At 43.8% G+C, this 17109-nt stretch overlaps 2 protein-coding genes across 2 annotated transcripts in view; one reads left to right on the top strand and one right to left on the bottom strand.

Moving 5' to 3' along the window:
- Positions 1–17109, top strand: part of LOC146578510 (hemicentin-2-like) — an 871231-nt gene that overhangs the window by 827194 nt on the left and 26928 nt on the right. The window lies entirely within an intron of this gene.
- On the bottom strand, positions 7182–8700 carry LOC146578512 (nuclear factor 7, brain-like). Its single transcript, XM_085268686.1, has one exon. It carries the CDS (start codon positions 8698–8700, stop codon positions 7312–7314), a length of 1389 nt encoding a protein of 462 aa, XP_085124812.1. The 3' UTR covers positions 7182–7311.

Below are 17109 nucleotides of genomic sequence, written 5' to 3'. Positions count from 1 at the left end.
AAAAGGCAAATAAAGGAAACATGTTATAAAGCACACAATCTGATCTATTAACTAAAAAGAGAGAAATTATGTTCATGATAATTGGACTCAAATGCAGGACACATTGGTTTACAGTATTTTTTTTATCAAGTTTAGCCAGAATGTGTAATGGGGAGGGCAAGGAGGTCTCTGAGTTTACAGAGGAGAGGACAGTCCAACAGGCACATGGGTGAAGATCCAAGCAGAGGGGAAGAAGCAAAGGTAAGACCAGAGGTAAGCATGAGGAGCATCAGCAGCAGGTAAATACAAAAAAACAGAGATTCAGAGGCCCGAGCAACTGCACCACTGAAACATTCAGTGAGGAAGTGATTGTCAGTGAATCACACCTGCAGTAATGTCACTGCGGCACATGTGTAAAGCTTAACTCATTTTAAATACTTTATATTGTGTTCAGTTTACAGTAATGCATCATTTTCTGTGAAAGAACCACGGATCTCTAAACAGCTTTCAATTAGCTCAGAAAAAAGGCGGATTTAAAAAGGAAAAATGCCACAGCTCAATTTACCCGTGGCATATTAAAGTGTTTGTGCTACTTTATGTAATTTTTATGTCATTCTTAGTAGGCAAGTTTTAATTATGCCAAATATTACTCTTTTTTTGCGCTTTGGTTATTATTATTTTTTGTAAAGATACAAATATTTGGGGGACCCATGAGACTCCACTCAAAAGCATCTTATTTTTCCTGCCCAGTTTAAAATCATTTGCTTGTCCTAGTGCCAAGTTTATATCCCATTATTTACATTTTTTGGTACTTCTCCCAATATAAAACGCACCTTTGGTTTCATAGACTGATCATCTCTGCAGTTTTATTCCAAGACTGCAGCACCCCTGTTAGCTTGTTGTTTAGTTTGTATTGGCTGTTGTTTGTGATATTTAATCAGTAGGAGTAATAAACTTTGTCTCTTCCTGATGTGTGTCTTTTATCCTGTCGCCATCTGCCCTCGTCTCTTTTCCGTCACCCCCAACCAGTCACAGCAGATGGCTGCCAAAACACCTATTGGATCAGTGCCTGTATAACCTACGATGGTGTACCAGCAGGCACGTGCAGAGGGGGGGGCTGGAGGGGCTTGAGCACCCGCCCCTTTCCTGATGGGTGCCCAGAGTGCCCTTTTGTTGAGGCAACTTTTAAAAATTTTTTGCGGAGTCCTGTCTGTGCTCCTCAACAATAATATTTAACTATTAATCACAGTTTTGCTAAATGAAAGGATCTGGCTTGCATCAGTCACATGATCACATTTAACCAATGATCGCCCTTGACGGCAGAACGCGCTGGTTACGAGCCGGGAACGAGCTCACAAAGAGCACGCGCATTTTTAGCGGTCCGGAGCTGTAGGAGAAACACAAGTTAACTCAGAGACACAGACTGATGCGACACAACCAGTAAGTAGGTGTACAGCGTACACTGTAGTGTGTAGCACCCAGGAGTATCAGCTTATTACGTACACGTTGGTAAGCTGTCTTGTTGCAGCTGAAGAACTGAAACAAACGAGCGTGCTGTGTGTGCAACAGGGCGACAAACATTACCTGTCCTTTTATTAACTGCACAAGACAAAATTTGGATTTTACAGCAGTAAAATTATTGTATCTCTACAGTTTAAAAATGTAATAAGCTTTGCCCTGCACAGAGTGGATAGTGAAACAAATGGAATCATCATAAATACATTATTTCATATTTATTACTTCCCCCTCCTCTTTGCTTTATTATTGTAGCTCTAGTAATAAATAATAATGTAAGGATTCTGGATCAGCACCAAGATGCCCAAAGTATATACAGTATTCTGAAGGTCTAAAATGTCACTGTGTGTGTGTGCATGTGTTTGTTTTATGTATATGGATTATTTTTAATTATTACTCATGATATGACATTGTCCAGACAGAATTTTATTGGAATTCCACGTGAAAGACCAACACAAAGTGGTGCACACGTGAGAAGTGAAACGAAAATCATACATGATTCCAAACATTTTTTACAAATAAATAACTGCAAAGTGGGGTGTGCATAATTATTCAGCCCCCTGAGTCAATACTTTGTAGAACCACCTTTTGCTGCAATTACCGCTGCCAGTCTTTTAGGGTCTGTCTCTACCAGCTTTGCACATCTAGAGACTGAGATCCTTGCCCATTCTTCTTTGCAAAACAGCTCCAGCTCAGTCAGATTAGATGGACAGCGTTTGTGATCAGCAGTTTTCAGATCTTGCCACAGATTCTCGATTGGATTTAGATCTGGACTTTGACTGGGCCATTCTAACACATGGATATGTTTTGTTTTAAACCCTTCCATTGTTGCCCTGGCTTTATGTTTAGGGTCGTTGTCCTGCTGGAAGGTGAACCTCCGCCCTAGTCTCAAGTCTTTTGCAGACTCCAAGAGGTTTTCTTCCAAGATCGCCCTGTATTTGGCTCCATCCATCTTCCCATCAACTCTGACCAGCTTCCTGTCCCTGCTGAAGAGAAGCACCCCCAGAGCATGATGCTGCCACCACCATATCTGACAGTGGGGATGGTGTGTTCAGAGTGAGGTGCAGTGTTAGTTTTCCGCCACACATAGCGTTTTGCATTTTGGCCAAAAAGTTACATTTTGGTCTCATCTGACCAGAGCACCTTCTTCCACATGTTTGCTGTGTCCCCTACATGTTTGCTGTGTCCCCTACATGTTTGCTGTGTCCCCCACATGTTTGCTGTGTCCCCCACATGTTTGCTGTGTCCCCCACATGGCTTGTAGCAAACTGCAAACGGGACTTCTTATGGTTTGCTGTTAACAATGGCTTTCTTCTTGCCACTCTTCCATAAAGGCCAACTTTGTGCAGTGCACGACTAATAGTTGTCCTATGGACAGATTCCCCCACCTGAGCTGTAGATCTCTGCAGCTCGTCCAGAGTCACCATGGGCCTCTTGGCTGCATTTCTGATCAGCGCTCTCCTTGTTCGGCCTGTGAGTTTAGGTGGACGTCCTTGTCTTGGTAGGTTTACAGTTGTGCCTTTCTCCTTCCATTTCTGAATGATGGCTTGAACAGTGCTCCGTGGGATGTTCAAGGCTTGGGAAATCTTTTTGTAGCCTAAGCCTGCTTTAAATTTCTCAATAACTTTATCCCTGACCTGTCTGGTGTGTTCTTTGGACTTCATGGTGTTGTTGCTCCCAATATTCTCTTAGACAACCTCTGAGGCCGTCACAGAGCAGCTGTATTTGTACTGACATTAGATTACACACAGGTGCACTCTATTTAGTCATTAGCACTCATCAGGCAACGTCTATGGGCAACTGACTGCACTCAGACCAAAGGGGGCTGAATAATTACGCACACCCCACTTTGCAGTTATTTGTAAAAAATGTTTGGAATCATGTATGATTTCCGTTCCACTTCTCACGTGGTCACCACTTTGTGTTGGTCTTTCACGTGGAATTCCAATAAAATTGATTCATGTTTGTGGCTGTAATGTGACAAAATGTGGAAAAATTCAAGGGCTGTGAACAAAAATATAAACACTGAGGCTTCAAAATGCAGCATCTACAACACTGTCACTCTGCCTCCACCATGGAGACAGTCTCCATGGTGATGAGTACAATTGGCAGCTGAAACTGTTGTGAACTTCTCCATGAGTCATATTTCCTGTTTCAGAGCTGCTGATTGGCTCTTTGGGCCCTTTACCTTCAGGAGGTCATGGACGAAGCACTGAAGTCGTTTATCACGTAAAAAAATATTTTTAGTTTATAATAATTTGATAAATAATAAAATATTAATAAAAACTGGAGGTTTTTTTAGAACTTAGATTTTAAGCTATTTATGCCTTTTTTGCTGCTCTTTTTTAAACTTATTCCCTTTAAACTGTATTTATTCTTTTTAAAATATATTGGTTATTGCACTGTAGAGGCTGCTGAGGAACAGTATTTCGTTTCAGGCTGTGTAACACGAAATGACAATAACCAATAAAGTCTTGAGAGCTGCCATCATTGTTCCAGCAGGAGGCAGTAAAACACCAAACTGCACCTGTTGTGCTGAAAAGGTGTGAGCATGTGCAGTAACCCAGTAAGTTACCTGAATATCTCTCTCTCTCACACACACACACACACACACACACACACACACACACACAGTACTGATACTAATGACTCGCTCTCACATCTATTTGGGTTTAATGTCAGGGTATATTTGTGGATGAAAGTTTTGGTAGGACACATGATGTGGACAGTCTGGTAATCCCAGAATATTTTAATGTAAGAAAACTCCAGACAGCTCTGGAGAAAGTTTCAGAGTAAAGGCCCTGGAGTGTTTTACATGTTATTCTGTTGGATTAAATCTGACGGAGCTGATTCATAAACACTTCACTGCCAGGTATCAGGTGACCTGCAGAGACTGATCCTACAAACACTCAGAAACAGAGTAAACCAAACTGCACCACAGTGATCAGACGAAACCTTCCTGACATGAACACAGCTCCTCAGTAAAAACTGTGAACCAGCAGAGAGACTACACCCAGCACCATACACCACCTCTCTGACACAGTACACCCTCGGGCAGGTGGTGTCCCCATAAACAGTGTGAGAAGCTCTGATTATTTACTATGTTCAAACAAACTGAGTGTCCACAAACGTCTGAGCTCACAGTGAGAGCTGCTGGCACAGTTTGGAGGTGTTCTGCCCCCTGCTGGACACACAGAGCTACAACATGAGGATCAGAGGAGGCTGGTGCTGCTTCACCTTTAGACACAAGAAGGAGGTCAAAAAATGTAGAAACAGAGATTGTTTTTAAACCTGTAAAGGGGGAAATCCTGACGAACCAATCCACAGCCAGAAAAGAAGTCTAACTCTGTGCTGCTCCAATCAGGAATCAGCTCTGTTACTGTGTGAGTGTGTAAAGTCACAGAGTAGCTGGTTTCAAATGTATCTATAAAGTTTATTCACATTTTATTTAGGCTTCAAAAAACAGTCCAAGTTTATTTCTTTGGACTTTGTTCACTTAGCGCCACCTGGAGGACAGTCAGCTCCCTGCAGCAGCTCTGGAGGACTGTTAACTGATGAAGAGCTCGGACTGCACAGCCTGCTTCATCACCGACTTCTTTAAATAAACATGACCACGATCAGTCGCAGCACCTCAGACAAACACTTGTTACACAGCAGCCGCCTTCACACCGACTGAGCTCCATCACAGCTTCAGAGCTCAGCTTACTAAAGTCAAAGTTTATTTCCTCTCAGGTTTCTTACTTTCAGTAAAGTTTCACTGTTAGAGCCCTGACCAGCATCCTGCAGCATCTGGAGCAGCTGTGTGGTGCTGTCATGGCAATAAGGATCCAAATCTGTGGGGATGTTTCCAGCAGGGGTTATAACCTGCAGCCAGCAAGGTGTGCCTAATAAAGTGGCCGTGTTTATGTCACAGAGCAGCAGCATCAGAAAACGGTGGTTTACATCTCTGTTACAGGAAACCTGAAGAGTTAAAACACCAGAGAAGAAAATCTAAACGTTACACAAAGAACATAAAAGAAGTAAACTTCATAAAAACTTCACAAATGATGCTTTAAATGAAAAATAAATCCCTGTAAATAATTCAACAGGTCACATGTTAGAACCACCTTAACTAAACTCTGTAGCCGCTCACTGTGGTTTGTCCCAGCAGCTCTTAGGAAACAAACTGCTAACTTCAGTGTCAGCACACACTGTTAGTAAACTATGCAACACTGAATTCAGCTTTCAGTTGTGTTAAGTTGTGAAGTTGTGATGAAAGTCTTCTTACTGACACAGGTAGGATGGTCAGGCGTCCTCTGTTCCTTCACCGTTCATGAACTGTCACTTATAAAATGCTGCCAAACATCAACTACACTCAATAACTAAACGTGTGCAGGTTAAAGTGATGGACGCCCAGATCTGCACTCCAAATACAAACAGACTAAAGGTGTTTCCTCCAGAAACAAAGACAATATTTACAAAGGTCTCACAGGTAAATTGTGAGCGATCACAGCAGCATCTCATCCTGACTAACAGCTTTTAGATGCAGGGAGAGCGTCGTGGTTCAGAGGTGGTTCAGCAGATGATGAAGGCCTTTCTGTTGCATTGTGTAGTGCTGTGGAGGCCATGATGGTCGACTGGGTCTGCTTCTACTGAACTCACAAACACTTCTGAGGTATTTACACCTGAAGCCTCATTGAATGTGAGTCAGAAACAAACGGCTCAGCTGTGATTAATGGATGTTTCCCTGCATTTCTATTTTCACACAGTTTATTTCTTACAGCAGGAAAACTGAACAGAATGTATGTAAGAGGTCAGAGTGAGGATGACGTCACTTAATACAGGAAATACATGTTTGTCTGTTTTGATGATGAAGGACTTCTTCAGCTCTGTAAACAGCTACACTTGAGAGGACAGAGGTGATTTCATGGATCAATAACAATGTGTTTATCAGCTTTCATCATCGCAGTGCAGACATGACGTCAGATCTATCAGAGTGAAGGCCGTCTCTCTGATGACGTCACAGAGCAGAGTCCTTCTGTCCAATAAAGGATCTCAGATCAGCTGCTGCCATCTTGTGGCCACAGTTGGTTACTGTCTCTGAAAGTTGTCTCATGTTTCCTGTTGTCCTGCTAACAAAGGCTGGAGCTCATCATGCTGAGAGGGCAGCAGCATTTTGTGGCTCTTCACACATGTTCATTATATTCTGATGATCCTGGATGGAGACAAACTACAGATAAGTGTGTTCAGCCCAACTAGTTTATCTCATTACAGCAGTTTGATGTTTCCCTTTGAATCCCCCTGAAGATCCTGACAGTGAAGCACGTACATAATACTCCAGCCTTTCAACTCTGAGCTTGTTTAGTTCTATTAATACACTGAAATCTCATTTGTGTCATGAAGAAAGTCTTTAATCAAACAGAATTCAAAGATCAGAAACATTTCATATATGGAGTTAAACATGAATCATTGTTTCAACAACATATTTATTGTTGTCATAAACAGACAAGAAGACAACAACAAACTGCTCCTCCCATTCAACACATGTCAGTCCATATCCCAGCAAACTAAATCATCTCCATTTACACATCAAATAGAAACATGAATCACTTGTAATGATTAGAAACTTGATAGAATTTCAAATCTAGTTTGGGGAGTCATTCAGTGAGAAACAGTGAAATGATTTTCCATGTGAAAAGGTGGACAGCAGAAACAGAAAGAAAGAGTGAAACTAAAAGAGAAACAAAGAGCTTTGGAACAACGAGGCAGCAGGAGGACAGCTGCAGTTTAACAGCTTCAACTCACTGACAGGAAACAACATTAGAAACATCATCATCCTCAACTCATCTGCTGCACTGACACTGACACCTTCAACGGACACACCTTCACTTTACCATCAGTGTTAATGTATGGAAACATCCTGTGAGTGAAAGTGTGTGTGAAGGTGTGTATGTGTGTGTTAGTATCAGGATCAGAGAACGACAGCTTTCCTCTGTTCCAGTCCAGATTCACTCTGATCCTCTGGAGCTTCTTCTGGACTGAGAGATCAGTGACAGGAGCTGATGGTGAGCCTGTGTAGTATTTACCTAAACAGAACCCTATTCTCCATAATCCAGACTGTATGCGTCCCTTCCTCTGCACAGACTCTGCTAACACACCCAGTAACCACCCTGTACTGTCTCCAACTTCAACATCCCAGCTGTGAGTCCCTGAGTTAAAGCCCTCAGAGCCCAGGACAGAGCAGGACCAATCAAACCTCTCTGGATTATCTGGAAGCTGCTGCTTCTCTCCTTCTCGTCTCACACATGTCAGATCTTCAGACAGGATGAGTTTTGGATAAGCAGTGTTTGGGTCCAGAACGAGAGGAGTGTAGGAGACCATGTCCTTCATGTTGTTCCAGATGTTGAAGGTCAGGTTGCCCAGGTGTTTGGCCTGGTCTATCAGAGCTCCTGAGGGCAGCTGTGGATCATCCAGCAGGGGGCAGCGCTGGACTCTTTCCACTGCAGCCTTGTAGTTGTGCAGGAATGAGACGTCTTCAGCTCTCAGCTCCTCCTCTGTGGCTCTGACTGTGTCTGAAAGAGCTGCTATCTCTCTGCTCAGAGCCTCCATCTTCTCCTTCATCATCCCACTCTTCTGCTCCTCTTCCTCCCTCAGTGCAGCCAGCCTGGCCTCCTCTTCCTCTGCTAGAAACTGCTGAAGCTTCTTAAACTGCTCCTTAATCTGCCTCTCTGTGTGTCGGGCCTGGAGCTTAATGTGTTCTGCTGTTTGATCAAACTTCACTTGAACTTCTTCACAAACCTTTAACTTCTTCTTTAAGGGCTCCAGAGTTTCCTGAAGTTCCTTCTTGTGTTGTTGTGCAGCTTCATCGATGGGTCTGAATCTGTGATTGGTGTGTTTTTCTGAGGCACAGCAGACGACACACACTGGCTGCTGATGGTCCAGACAGAAGAGTTTGAGTTTCTCAGAGTGCCGACTGCAGAGAGCCTCTGAAGCTCTCTGATCTCTCTCCTGTAAGAACGACTCACACAGGTTCTTTAAAGCTCGGTTTAAAGGTGGATCATAAACTGATAATTCCTTACAAACTGGACACTCGTGTATTATTCTCTCTCTCCACCATCTCTTCAGACAGTCTTTACAGAAGCTGTGGCTACATGACAGAATAACAGGATCTCTGAAGACCTCCTGACAGACCGGACAGCAGAGATCCTCCTCTGATCTGGAAGCCATTGAGTCTGTGAGTGAAGCTGAAAACAGCAGACAGGAAGTACAGTCAGTCCTGGTTCCCCTCCCTCCTCTACGACCTTCACTGAAACTTGCTTTGAGTCGTGTTTTTGCTCAAACTCACATTCAGTGTGTGGAGCGTCAGCAGCTTGAAGCAGCAGTGTTGGAGTTTTCCACTTTTCTCTCCTGTAGCTGGACTCACTCAGAGGAAGCTGCTAGTTTGGTCTGAGCTCAGTCTGATCGTCTGTGCGTCTCTCTTTACTGAGGACGAAGAACTTCCTGTTTCCTGGTTTGTCACATTTGAGTGACGTGAGGGGAGGAGAAAATGTTGCTGTTTGACTTTTAACTAAGGTGTGTTTCAATCCTGCCTGCAGCTCAAAAGCTGTAAAACAGTGTGGGGATGAACAGAAAAGTATTTGACCAGCATAATATAATCTGCAGTATGATCATTGCTTTAACAATGTAACAGATAGCTTTAAGATGGCCTTAAGATGTTTATGATGATGTTAACTTTGTATTTCAGGTGCAGTTATAACTATTTTATACATATTGCATATCTGTGCTTATTTGAGTTGATGTTCAGGTTCTTTAAAGGTCGTAAGCCTCACTGACGTGACTGTTCAGGTGATACATGCTGAGGGAAAACTAGAACATAGAAGGAATTGCAATACATGCTTACAAAACACTTATATCAGGTCATTTTATATTAAGGTTTTAGTACAGGTTCTTGGTTAAAACATTTATTTAGTAGAAGACATACACATAGTCTCAGTGAGCTTCTGGTCTAGTGAGAGGTCAGAGGTGCAACAGGTGAATTGAGAAAGAGCATTTGAGGACGAGACACAGACAGTAGGAGGTGAAGAGGTGACACAAAGAGCATGTGAGGTCAACACGTACACACACATTAGTTAAGATTTATTTAGAGGGGAGATCAGTTATGTCTAGACAAGAAAGAGGAACAATTCATTTTAAGATAAGAACGGAAAGTACCAAGCCATGAAAATAGAAGATGATTTTCTGGGTGAAAAGTCATGATTATGTTGATCTGATCTATGTATAAAATGTACCGGTGACGCATGAAGGGGCGTCAGTAAACAAACCCTGATGTTATAAAATAATTATTAATAATATTACATATTATTAAACAAATATGTAAGACTGCTTTCTTCCATTTGCGCAACATCTCTAAAATTAGAAATATCCTGTCTCAGAGTGACGCGGAAAAACTAGTTCATGCATTTATTACTTCCAGGCTGGACTACTGTAATTCATTATTATCAGGATGTCCAAAAAACTCACTGAAAAGCCTTCAGCTAATCCAAAATGCTGCAGCAAGAGTCCTGACAGGGACTAGAAAGAGAGAGCATATTTCTCCTGTTTTGGCTTCCCTTCATTGGCTTCCTGTTAAATCCAGAATTGAATTCAAAATCCTGCTCCTCACATACAAGGTCTTAAATAATCAGGCCCCATCTTATCTTAATGACCTTGTAGTACCATATCACCCTATTAGAGCGCTCCGCTCTCGCTCTGCAGGCCTACTTGTTGTTCCTAGAGTATTTAAAAGTAGAATGGGAGGGAGAGCCTTCAGTTTTCAGGCCCCTCTTCTGTGGAACCAGCTTCCAGTTTGGATTCGGGAGACAGACACTATCTCTACTTTTAAGATTAGGCTTAAAACTTTCCTTTTTTCTAAAGCATATAGTTAGGGCTGGACCAGGTGACCCTGAATCCTCCCTTTGTTATGCTGCAATAGATGTAGGCTGCCGGGGGATTCCCATGATGCATTGAGTTTTTCCTTTCCAGTCACCTTTCTCACTCACTATGTATTAATAGACCTCTCTGCATTGAATCATATCTGTTATTAACCTCTGTCTCTCTTCCACAGCATGTCTTTATCCTGTCTTCCTTCTCTCACCCCAACCGGTCGCAGCAGATGGCCGCCCCTCCCTGAGCCTGGTTCTGCCGGAGGTTTCTTCCTGTTAAAAGGGAGTTTTTCCTTCCCACTGTCGCCAAAGTGCTTGCTCATAGGGGGTCATATGATTGTTGGGTTTTTCTCTGTATCTATGAAGCGCCTTGAGGCGACTTTTGTTGTGATTTGGCGCTATATAAATAAAATTGAATTGAATTGAATTGAATAAAATAATTGTTTGTGCCTTAGTAAGTCGAAGATCAATTGCTGTTTTCAGTGATCTTCCCACGTGTGAATTAAAATCTTCGTTTGACTTCACCCGGCCGGACCAGTGTGGTTATTTTTCGATCACCTCTTGTACCCTTCCTCAATTCATGAATCTTAACATTTGGGGGCTTCGTCCGGTGGTTGAGTAAGGGAGAAAAGTGGAGGTGTGAGCGGTGGTCCGAGGTGGTCAGACGGGCAGACATGAATTCCAGTGGTTGAAGTGAGTGGGCATAAGCCGGCTTATCCAAAAGGTAAGGCACTACCTGTTGAATTATTTCCAAAGTGTGCCAAATTGGACATGATAAAATTTAAGTCCACTCACTGAAGTTACTGGTGGGTGTCTGTTTTGATTTTGATGAAAATCTCATGAGTTGATGCAGTTAGAGTTCTGCTAAGAAGAAATGAAAGTAGTTAAGAGTCTGATAAGAAAAGTTTAAATACTGGGTTGAAGTCCCAAAGAAATTGAGTTAGAGTCTCAAGTAGTTTGGTAGGGAATTGGTTATTTTGTTGGTTAGAGTCCAAATTTGGTCATAAGAGTGGACCTGAGCGGTCAAATTGACCACTAGGTTGCACCTGCCTCAGTTATACACTTGTTTCGGGTGTTGATTGTTGTTTCAAAGTATTATAAATTATTCTAGAACGGCAGTTCGAGTCTGCTAGGAAGCGCAGAGCCCGGAGGTTACGCTCCCTCCTTGTCGTGGACGCGCGACATTGACCTCTCGGCGAAGAGGGATAGTTCAGTGTGGCTTAGCTGTGGGGTACAGGGCATCCTGGAATTAAGCTAGGAGTTAGAGTCTCCTTACCGTTTGGAACGGTACCTGCGCTTTTTTGGTCAGAAGAAGTTGGACTTCGGGCGTGTAACTTTAACCTAAAACTTCAAAGTTTGGGTTGGTTGACGCTTTTAAATTGAGTTAGGGATTTTAGAAATGAGGCCAGAAACAGTTAAAGTCTTGATACTGGTTAATTGATCGCAAAAAACTCAGGGAGTTTATCGGTTAGACTGTTATGTTAAATTTGTCGAAATTCGATAGGTGTTAAAAGGTTTAAAATCTGTGCAGTTGTAAATATAAGACGTCTCTGTAATAAAAAAAAAAAGATCTCTGTGGGTCGAGTCAGCAATGCACTGACTGCCTGCAGCTATTCTTAGATGAAGAGTGTGTGTGCATGCAAATGAGGCAGCTGATGCAGAGCGCATGAGAGGACTATGCTTTCGGTTTTGTGTGTCATTCAGCTCTATAACTATTGTTTGCAAATGTGGATAAATGTCTGCAATTAAAATGCTGGCTTAGTAAATAATAACATTGTAAATAGAATATAAGAATTGTTTGTGTTTAAAACCAACGTTTAGGTAAGAAGATTTAAGGTGGATTTGAAGGCATAAACAAAAAATAAAAGGGTTACAGTCTGCAAGTGTTGTTAATTCATGAGCTGACTGGATGCAGAGTAAGTGGAGTGGTCATCCTGAGAGGATTGAATGATGCTCTAACTCTGTGGTCAAGTCAGACATAGGCTTTAAGCAACCATGAGCCACTAATAAGCGTGACAGATTAATGAGTATGTGTAAATTGAACTTGTTAAATAGCCTTAATAGAAGTAACTCAATGAGCACGCAATAAAGTGGACCTGTTAGAACCCCTTTGACATTTGTCCCTTCAACAATAAATGATTATATTGTGTCCCATGCACTAAACAGTCCCATTTAATACTGTTAAATCGTTGTTTAAATAGAATAAGCAAACATGCCTGTGCTTTATTTTGCAACCTGTAACATACAAATTGCAGAGGAAGAGGGTCGACTGGAGGTGACCTGTAAATGTCACATAGTGACTGAGGAAGGTGTTTCACCTTATGAGATGACAGTGTGGTCCGAGATTGAGCTGCATGAGCTAAATGCCTATATACAACGTTGTCTATTTCTATTTCAAGGCTTAAAGGAGATGACTGAGCATGAAAATGATCCAAATTGGGAGCCCACAGAGGCCGCCCACTTTGCTCAGGCTATGGTAGAGTCGGTACTAGACGGTTTTGATTTTGATATGCTTGCTTGGGAAATAATGTAATTATCTGTGGAGATGTCTCCAAGCGATTAGTAGATTTAAAGGAGACAAATGTGTGCTTGAGAGTGCGTGGTTGAAATTGTGTGTGTGCGTGTGCGTTTGATATGTGGGAGCCTTCTCGGGCAGCGATTTTTTTTGTTAAACCTGTGGCAGGCTGTGCAAAATGGAGAAAACTTTGACATAATGACATAAAGGTGATTTCTTGGTTTTAGATTTATTAGTACGGGACAAGTTGAGGGACCCTTGAGGGTGTGTTGCTGTAAAGTATATAAGGGACGCGCAGCGCCGTTAATGGGTTTAAAATAAATGAAAAAACACTAATCCGAGGAACTATTGGAGAGGTAAGTATACGGAGGTGAGCGCGTTGCGCATAAGGGTTGCTGGTGTCATATATTAACACTTTGAGGGCGAATAATTTTGATTGAGTGTCAACGCTTGAGAACGCGAGGACAGCGTCTAAAGTGCTGGGTTAAACTTTGTGTGTCACCGAGCAGGGGAAGAGGAGCCAGTGGTTGCGAGAACAGCGAGACGAAGACTGAAACCGAAAGTTAAGCGTGTCTGGGTGACCTAGACCTAGAAGGTGGAGTCGACCAACGCCGTTGGAAGAGGTAAGTCTGTGTTTCAGAGAATGGCTGACAGCTCGGGTGCGACACCTAGTGGGAAAAGGGGATGCAAACCTCTGAAGGATCAGCTTGAACAGCTTAAGAAAGCTATTCGTTTGGCTTCCCCTGGAGTATTAAAATCAGCAGAGAAAGAGTGCCAAGCGATGGAGGTTGAGGTAAGCAAACTTATTACATCCCAACAGAAAGGGCTGGGTGATAAAATACCTCTGAGCTTGGTGTTAAAAACTGAAGGAGAAGTGTATGGACAAATGCATGAGGCCCTACGTGCGTCCATAGAGGCATTAACGGCATTGGAGGTTATAAAGCAGAGAGTAATGCAGGGAGGGCCAGAAGAGGAGAATGAAGACCGTGCGACGTCATCAGAAGAAGAAGACGATGAGGAGGACGAAGATGGAGGAGCTGAACCCCAACCAAGTACAAGCCTAATTTTGAGGAAAAGAAGTGTGAAGAGAGACCAAGCACAGAGACGGCCCATATTTAAGAGCTCAAAGGGAAAAGGAAAGTTGAGGAAGAGTAGAAAAGTGAGTTTTGAACAAGGAGCTCCTGACCCTGGTTTAAATCTGCCTCTAATAGCAGGTCCAAAGAACGAACCAGTTTATCGCGCCTATAAGGTGAGAGATTTGGAAGCATTGGTTAAACAACTTCCACCAATAACCAAGGGAGAACATTGGGAAGGAGAAGAATTAGCGCTGGGTGATTTTCGCGCTTTGGCCGGACGTTGTATGCTGGGTGGTGGGTTAGCAGATGTAGAGCAGATAGCTCAAACAACCAGATATGCAAATGACCTGCAATATCATGAGGTGCAGAATGACTTAGCAGATGCAGTCCGGGAGAAGTACCCAACTCCTAACTCTGGAGCCATTCCAAAAATTATTTGGGATCCCAAAAACACACCCAGAGAGTGTTTAGCTAAAGCAAAGGAACAATGGTTGTTAGGAACAGGAATACATCCGGGGAAGGAGGGTGAAAGTAGAGCGTGGTTTCGTTCGGCAGTGCTGGCAGGGCTGCCCAACCAGGTTGCAGTTGACTTGGAAAAGAACCCAGATTTTGCCGTTGCAGACTCGGTGCAGTGGGATAGACATGTGACCCACAGACTTCAGCAGGAACAGGATTTGGCAAACAAACAAAAGAAAGAGTTGGAGGAAGTCCAGGCGTGGCTGGTTAAGTTGCAGCTGGCAGAAGCAAAAAACAAAGCAGGAGACAGAAAGAAAGAGGATAAAGAGAGCGCAAGGAAAATAATGGTGGCAAGGCCTCAGCCCGATCCTGTGCCTGACTTGCCAGATCAGGATCCGGGTCTCTACCCTGATGACCGTTGGCCCGCCAATGCACCAAGGCAGCGTCAACCAGTAGGGAATTGGGGGACCGGTGGACCGCAGAGAGGGCGTGGTGGATCCGTGAGGGGAGGACAAAGGGCTCGGAATCCAGGGAATCCTAACAATGTGTCTTGGACTGCCTGTTACAGCTGTGGAGCAGAAGGACACTGGTCCCGAGAATGCCCTGAATCGCAGCGAAATTATCAGAGGCGAGGCTATCAATCCCAGGCACGAGGAGGCCCAAGACAAAGAGCTGCTTACAGGGGAGCATATCAAGCTCCAAACCCGAATGCAGCACCAGCCGCCCAGTACCCAGTAGCTGACTGGGGCTGGGAGAGGGAGCAATACTGACGGAGCCCGGAGAAACTGAACAGCGTGGGGGCGGCAGAACCCATGCTGTCAATGACCGTGGAAGGCACTGAATTGCCCTTCCTGGTGGATACTGGAGCAACATACTCAACACTGAAAGACACACCAGACAGTGCGACACTCTCCTGTCACACAGTTAATGTGGTAGGCTTTTCCGGGATTCCAATGACACTGCCATTGACAGATCCAGCATTGACACAGCTGGGAAAACAGACTTTGAAACACCAATATGTGGTGTCCTCACAGGTGCCTGCAAATCTCATGGGCAGGGACCTGCTTGTGAAACTGGGAGCCACAATCATGTGCTCACCAGATGGACTGATTGTTACTCTGCCTGGAGGAAAAGAATTCCCGTGCCTGGGATCACCTTCAAAGACTCAATATCTAGTCCAGAACTCTGAACAACCCACTGCCGAAATCTACTGGGGGAGGCTGGTGGAAGAAGGCATTCTGAGACATTATCAGCTGTGGAGACCCTGGATGATGAGCCTGGCCGTCTACTCCCCTCCGCGAGATCCTTTCCACGTTACACTCTTTTATGATAGGGAAGATAACGATACCTATCGGGAACAGTTCCAGTCTGATCTTGAGGGACAGACGTGGAATGTGCGAACACATAACATTTATGTTGGACCAGAAGGTGTGGCCGCGGCTGTGAAATTTACGGATGAACAACTGCCTTGGTACAATGTGGGAGAGGATTCAGCCCCTCACATTACATTGGCGGTCCACGAGGGTCATGGGCCAAGAGATCTGGGACCAATGGTCAAGCGGGCGCTGGACAACGCATGCTGGCAAAGCACCCAAATTCCAAATGTCTGGTATGCACCAAAATGTAAAATATATCGCATAACTTGTTTGTCCAACGATGCACTGATCTTAGAACATAAAGAAATCTCCAGAATACATGGCAGGGAAAGAATGGATCATCCTGATGCAGTAGCTGAGCTCTCAAAATTGCCTGATACTTTGTGGTCCGCAGGGCCCACAGATGTAGGTTTGGCTAACTGTTCGCCTGTCCTGTTCCAGCTGAAGTCTGACATAACAATTAACAGACCACAATATAAGCACAAAACTGAAGCAGAAGAAGGTATAGCTGAAACCATTGAAGGGCTGTGGAAAGCAGGAGTGCTTGAGCCCTCATGGTCATTTTGGAACACACCTATTTTGCCAGTGGAAAAACATGGGACAGGGAAGTACCGTATGGCACATGATTTGAGAGCAATAAATGCCATACTGAGGACTGACACTGTGCCTGTACCAAATCCCTACACAGCTCTGACCGAAATTACTGGGGACCAAAAGTGGTTCACATGTATTGACCTAGCGAATGCATTCTTTTGTCTCCCACTGCACGAGTCACTCAGAGACATTTTCTCTTTCACATACAGAGGCCGGAAATTTAGGTACACACGCCTACCACAAGGCTTTGCACTCTCACCAGGTATTTTCAATCAGGTGTTGAAAGAGGCATTGTCCCCATGTCAACTGCCAGAGGGCTGTACATTAATACAGTATGTTGATGATCTTCTTATTGCAGCCCCGTCAGCAGCGGCCTGTACGGCAGCATCGCTCGTGGTGTTGAACAGATTGGCGGAGTGTGGCTTCAAAGTGAGCAAAGAAAAACTGCAGTTGGTCCGGCCAGAGGTAACATTCCTGGGCCGGGTGATCGCACACAGATCAGTGGGGTTAATGAACACACACAGGGACCAAATTCTGACACATCCAAAACCAAGAACTGTGAAGGAGTTGCTTTCCTTTCTTGGCTTGACAGGTTACAGCAGGCAGTTCATTCCAAACTATGCGGGTAAAACTGCCCCTTTAAGGGACCTGATCAAGAAAGTTGGTGTTCGAAATCTGAAGTCTGAATTGCCTTGGAC

This window comes from Mchenga conophoros, linkage group LG3, assembly GCF_057382185.1.
Source record: "Mchenga conophoros isolate Kocher_MC1m ecotype Shallow Benthic linkage group LG3, M_conophoros_male_GT1.1, whole genome shotgun sequence".
Taxonomy (NCBI): domain Eukaryota; kingdom Metazoa; phylum Chordata; class Actinopteri; order Cichliformes; family Cichlidae; genus Mchenga; species Mchenga conophoros.
This window is presented reverse-complemented; position numbering and strand designations above follow the sequence as displayed.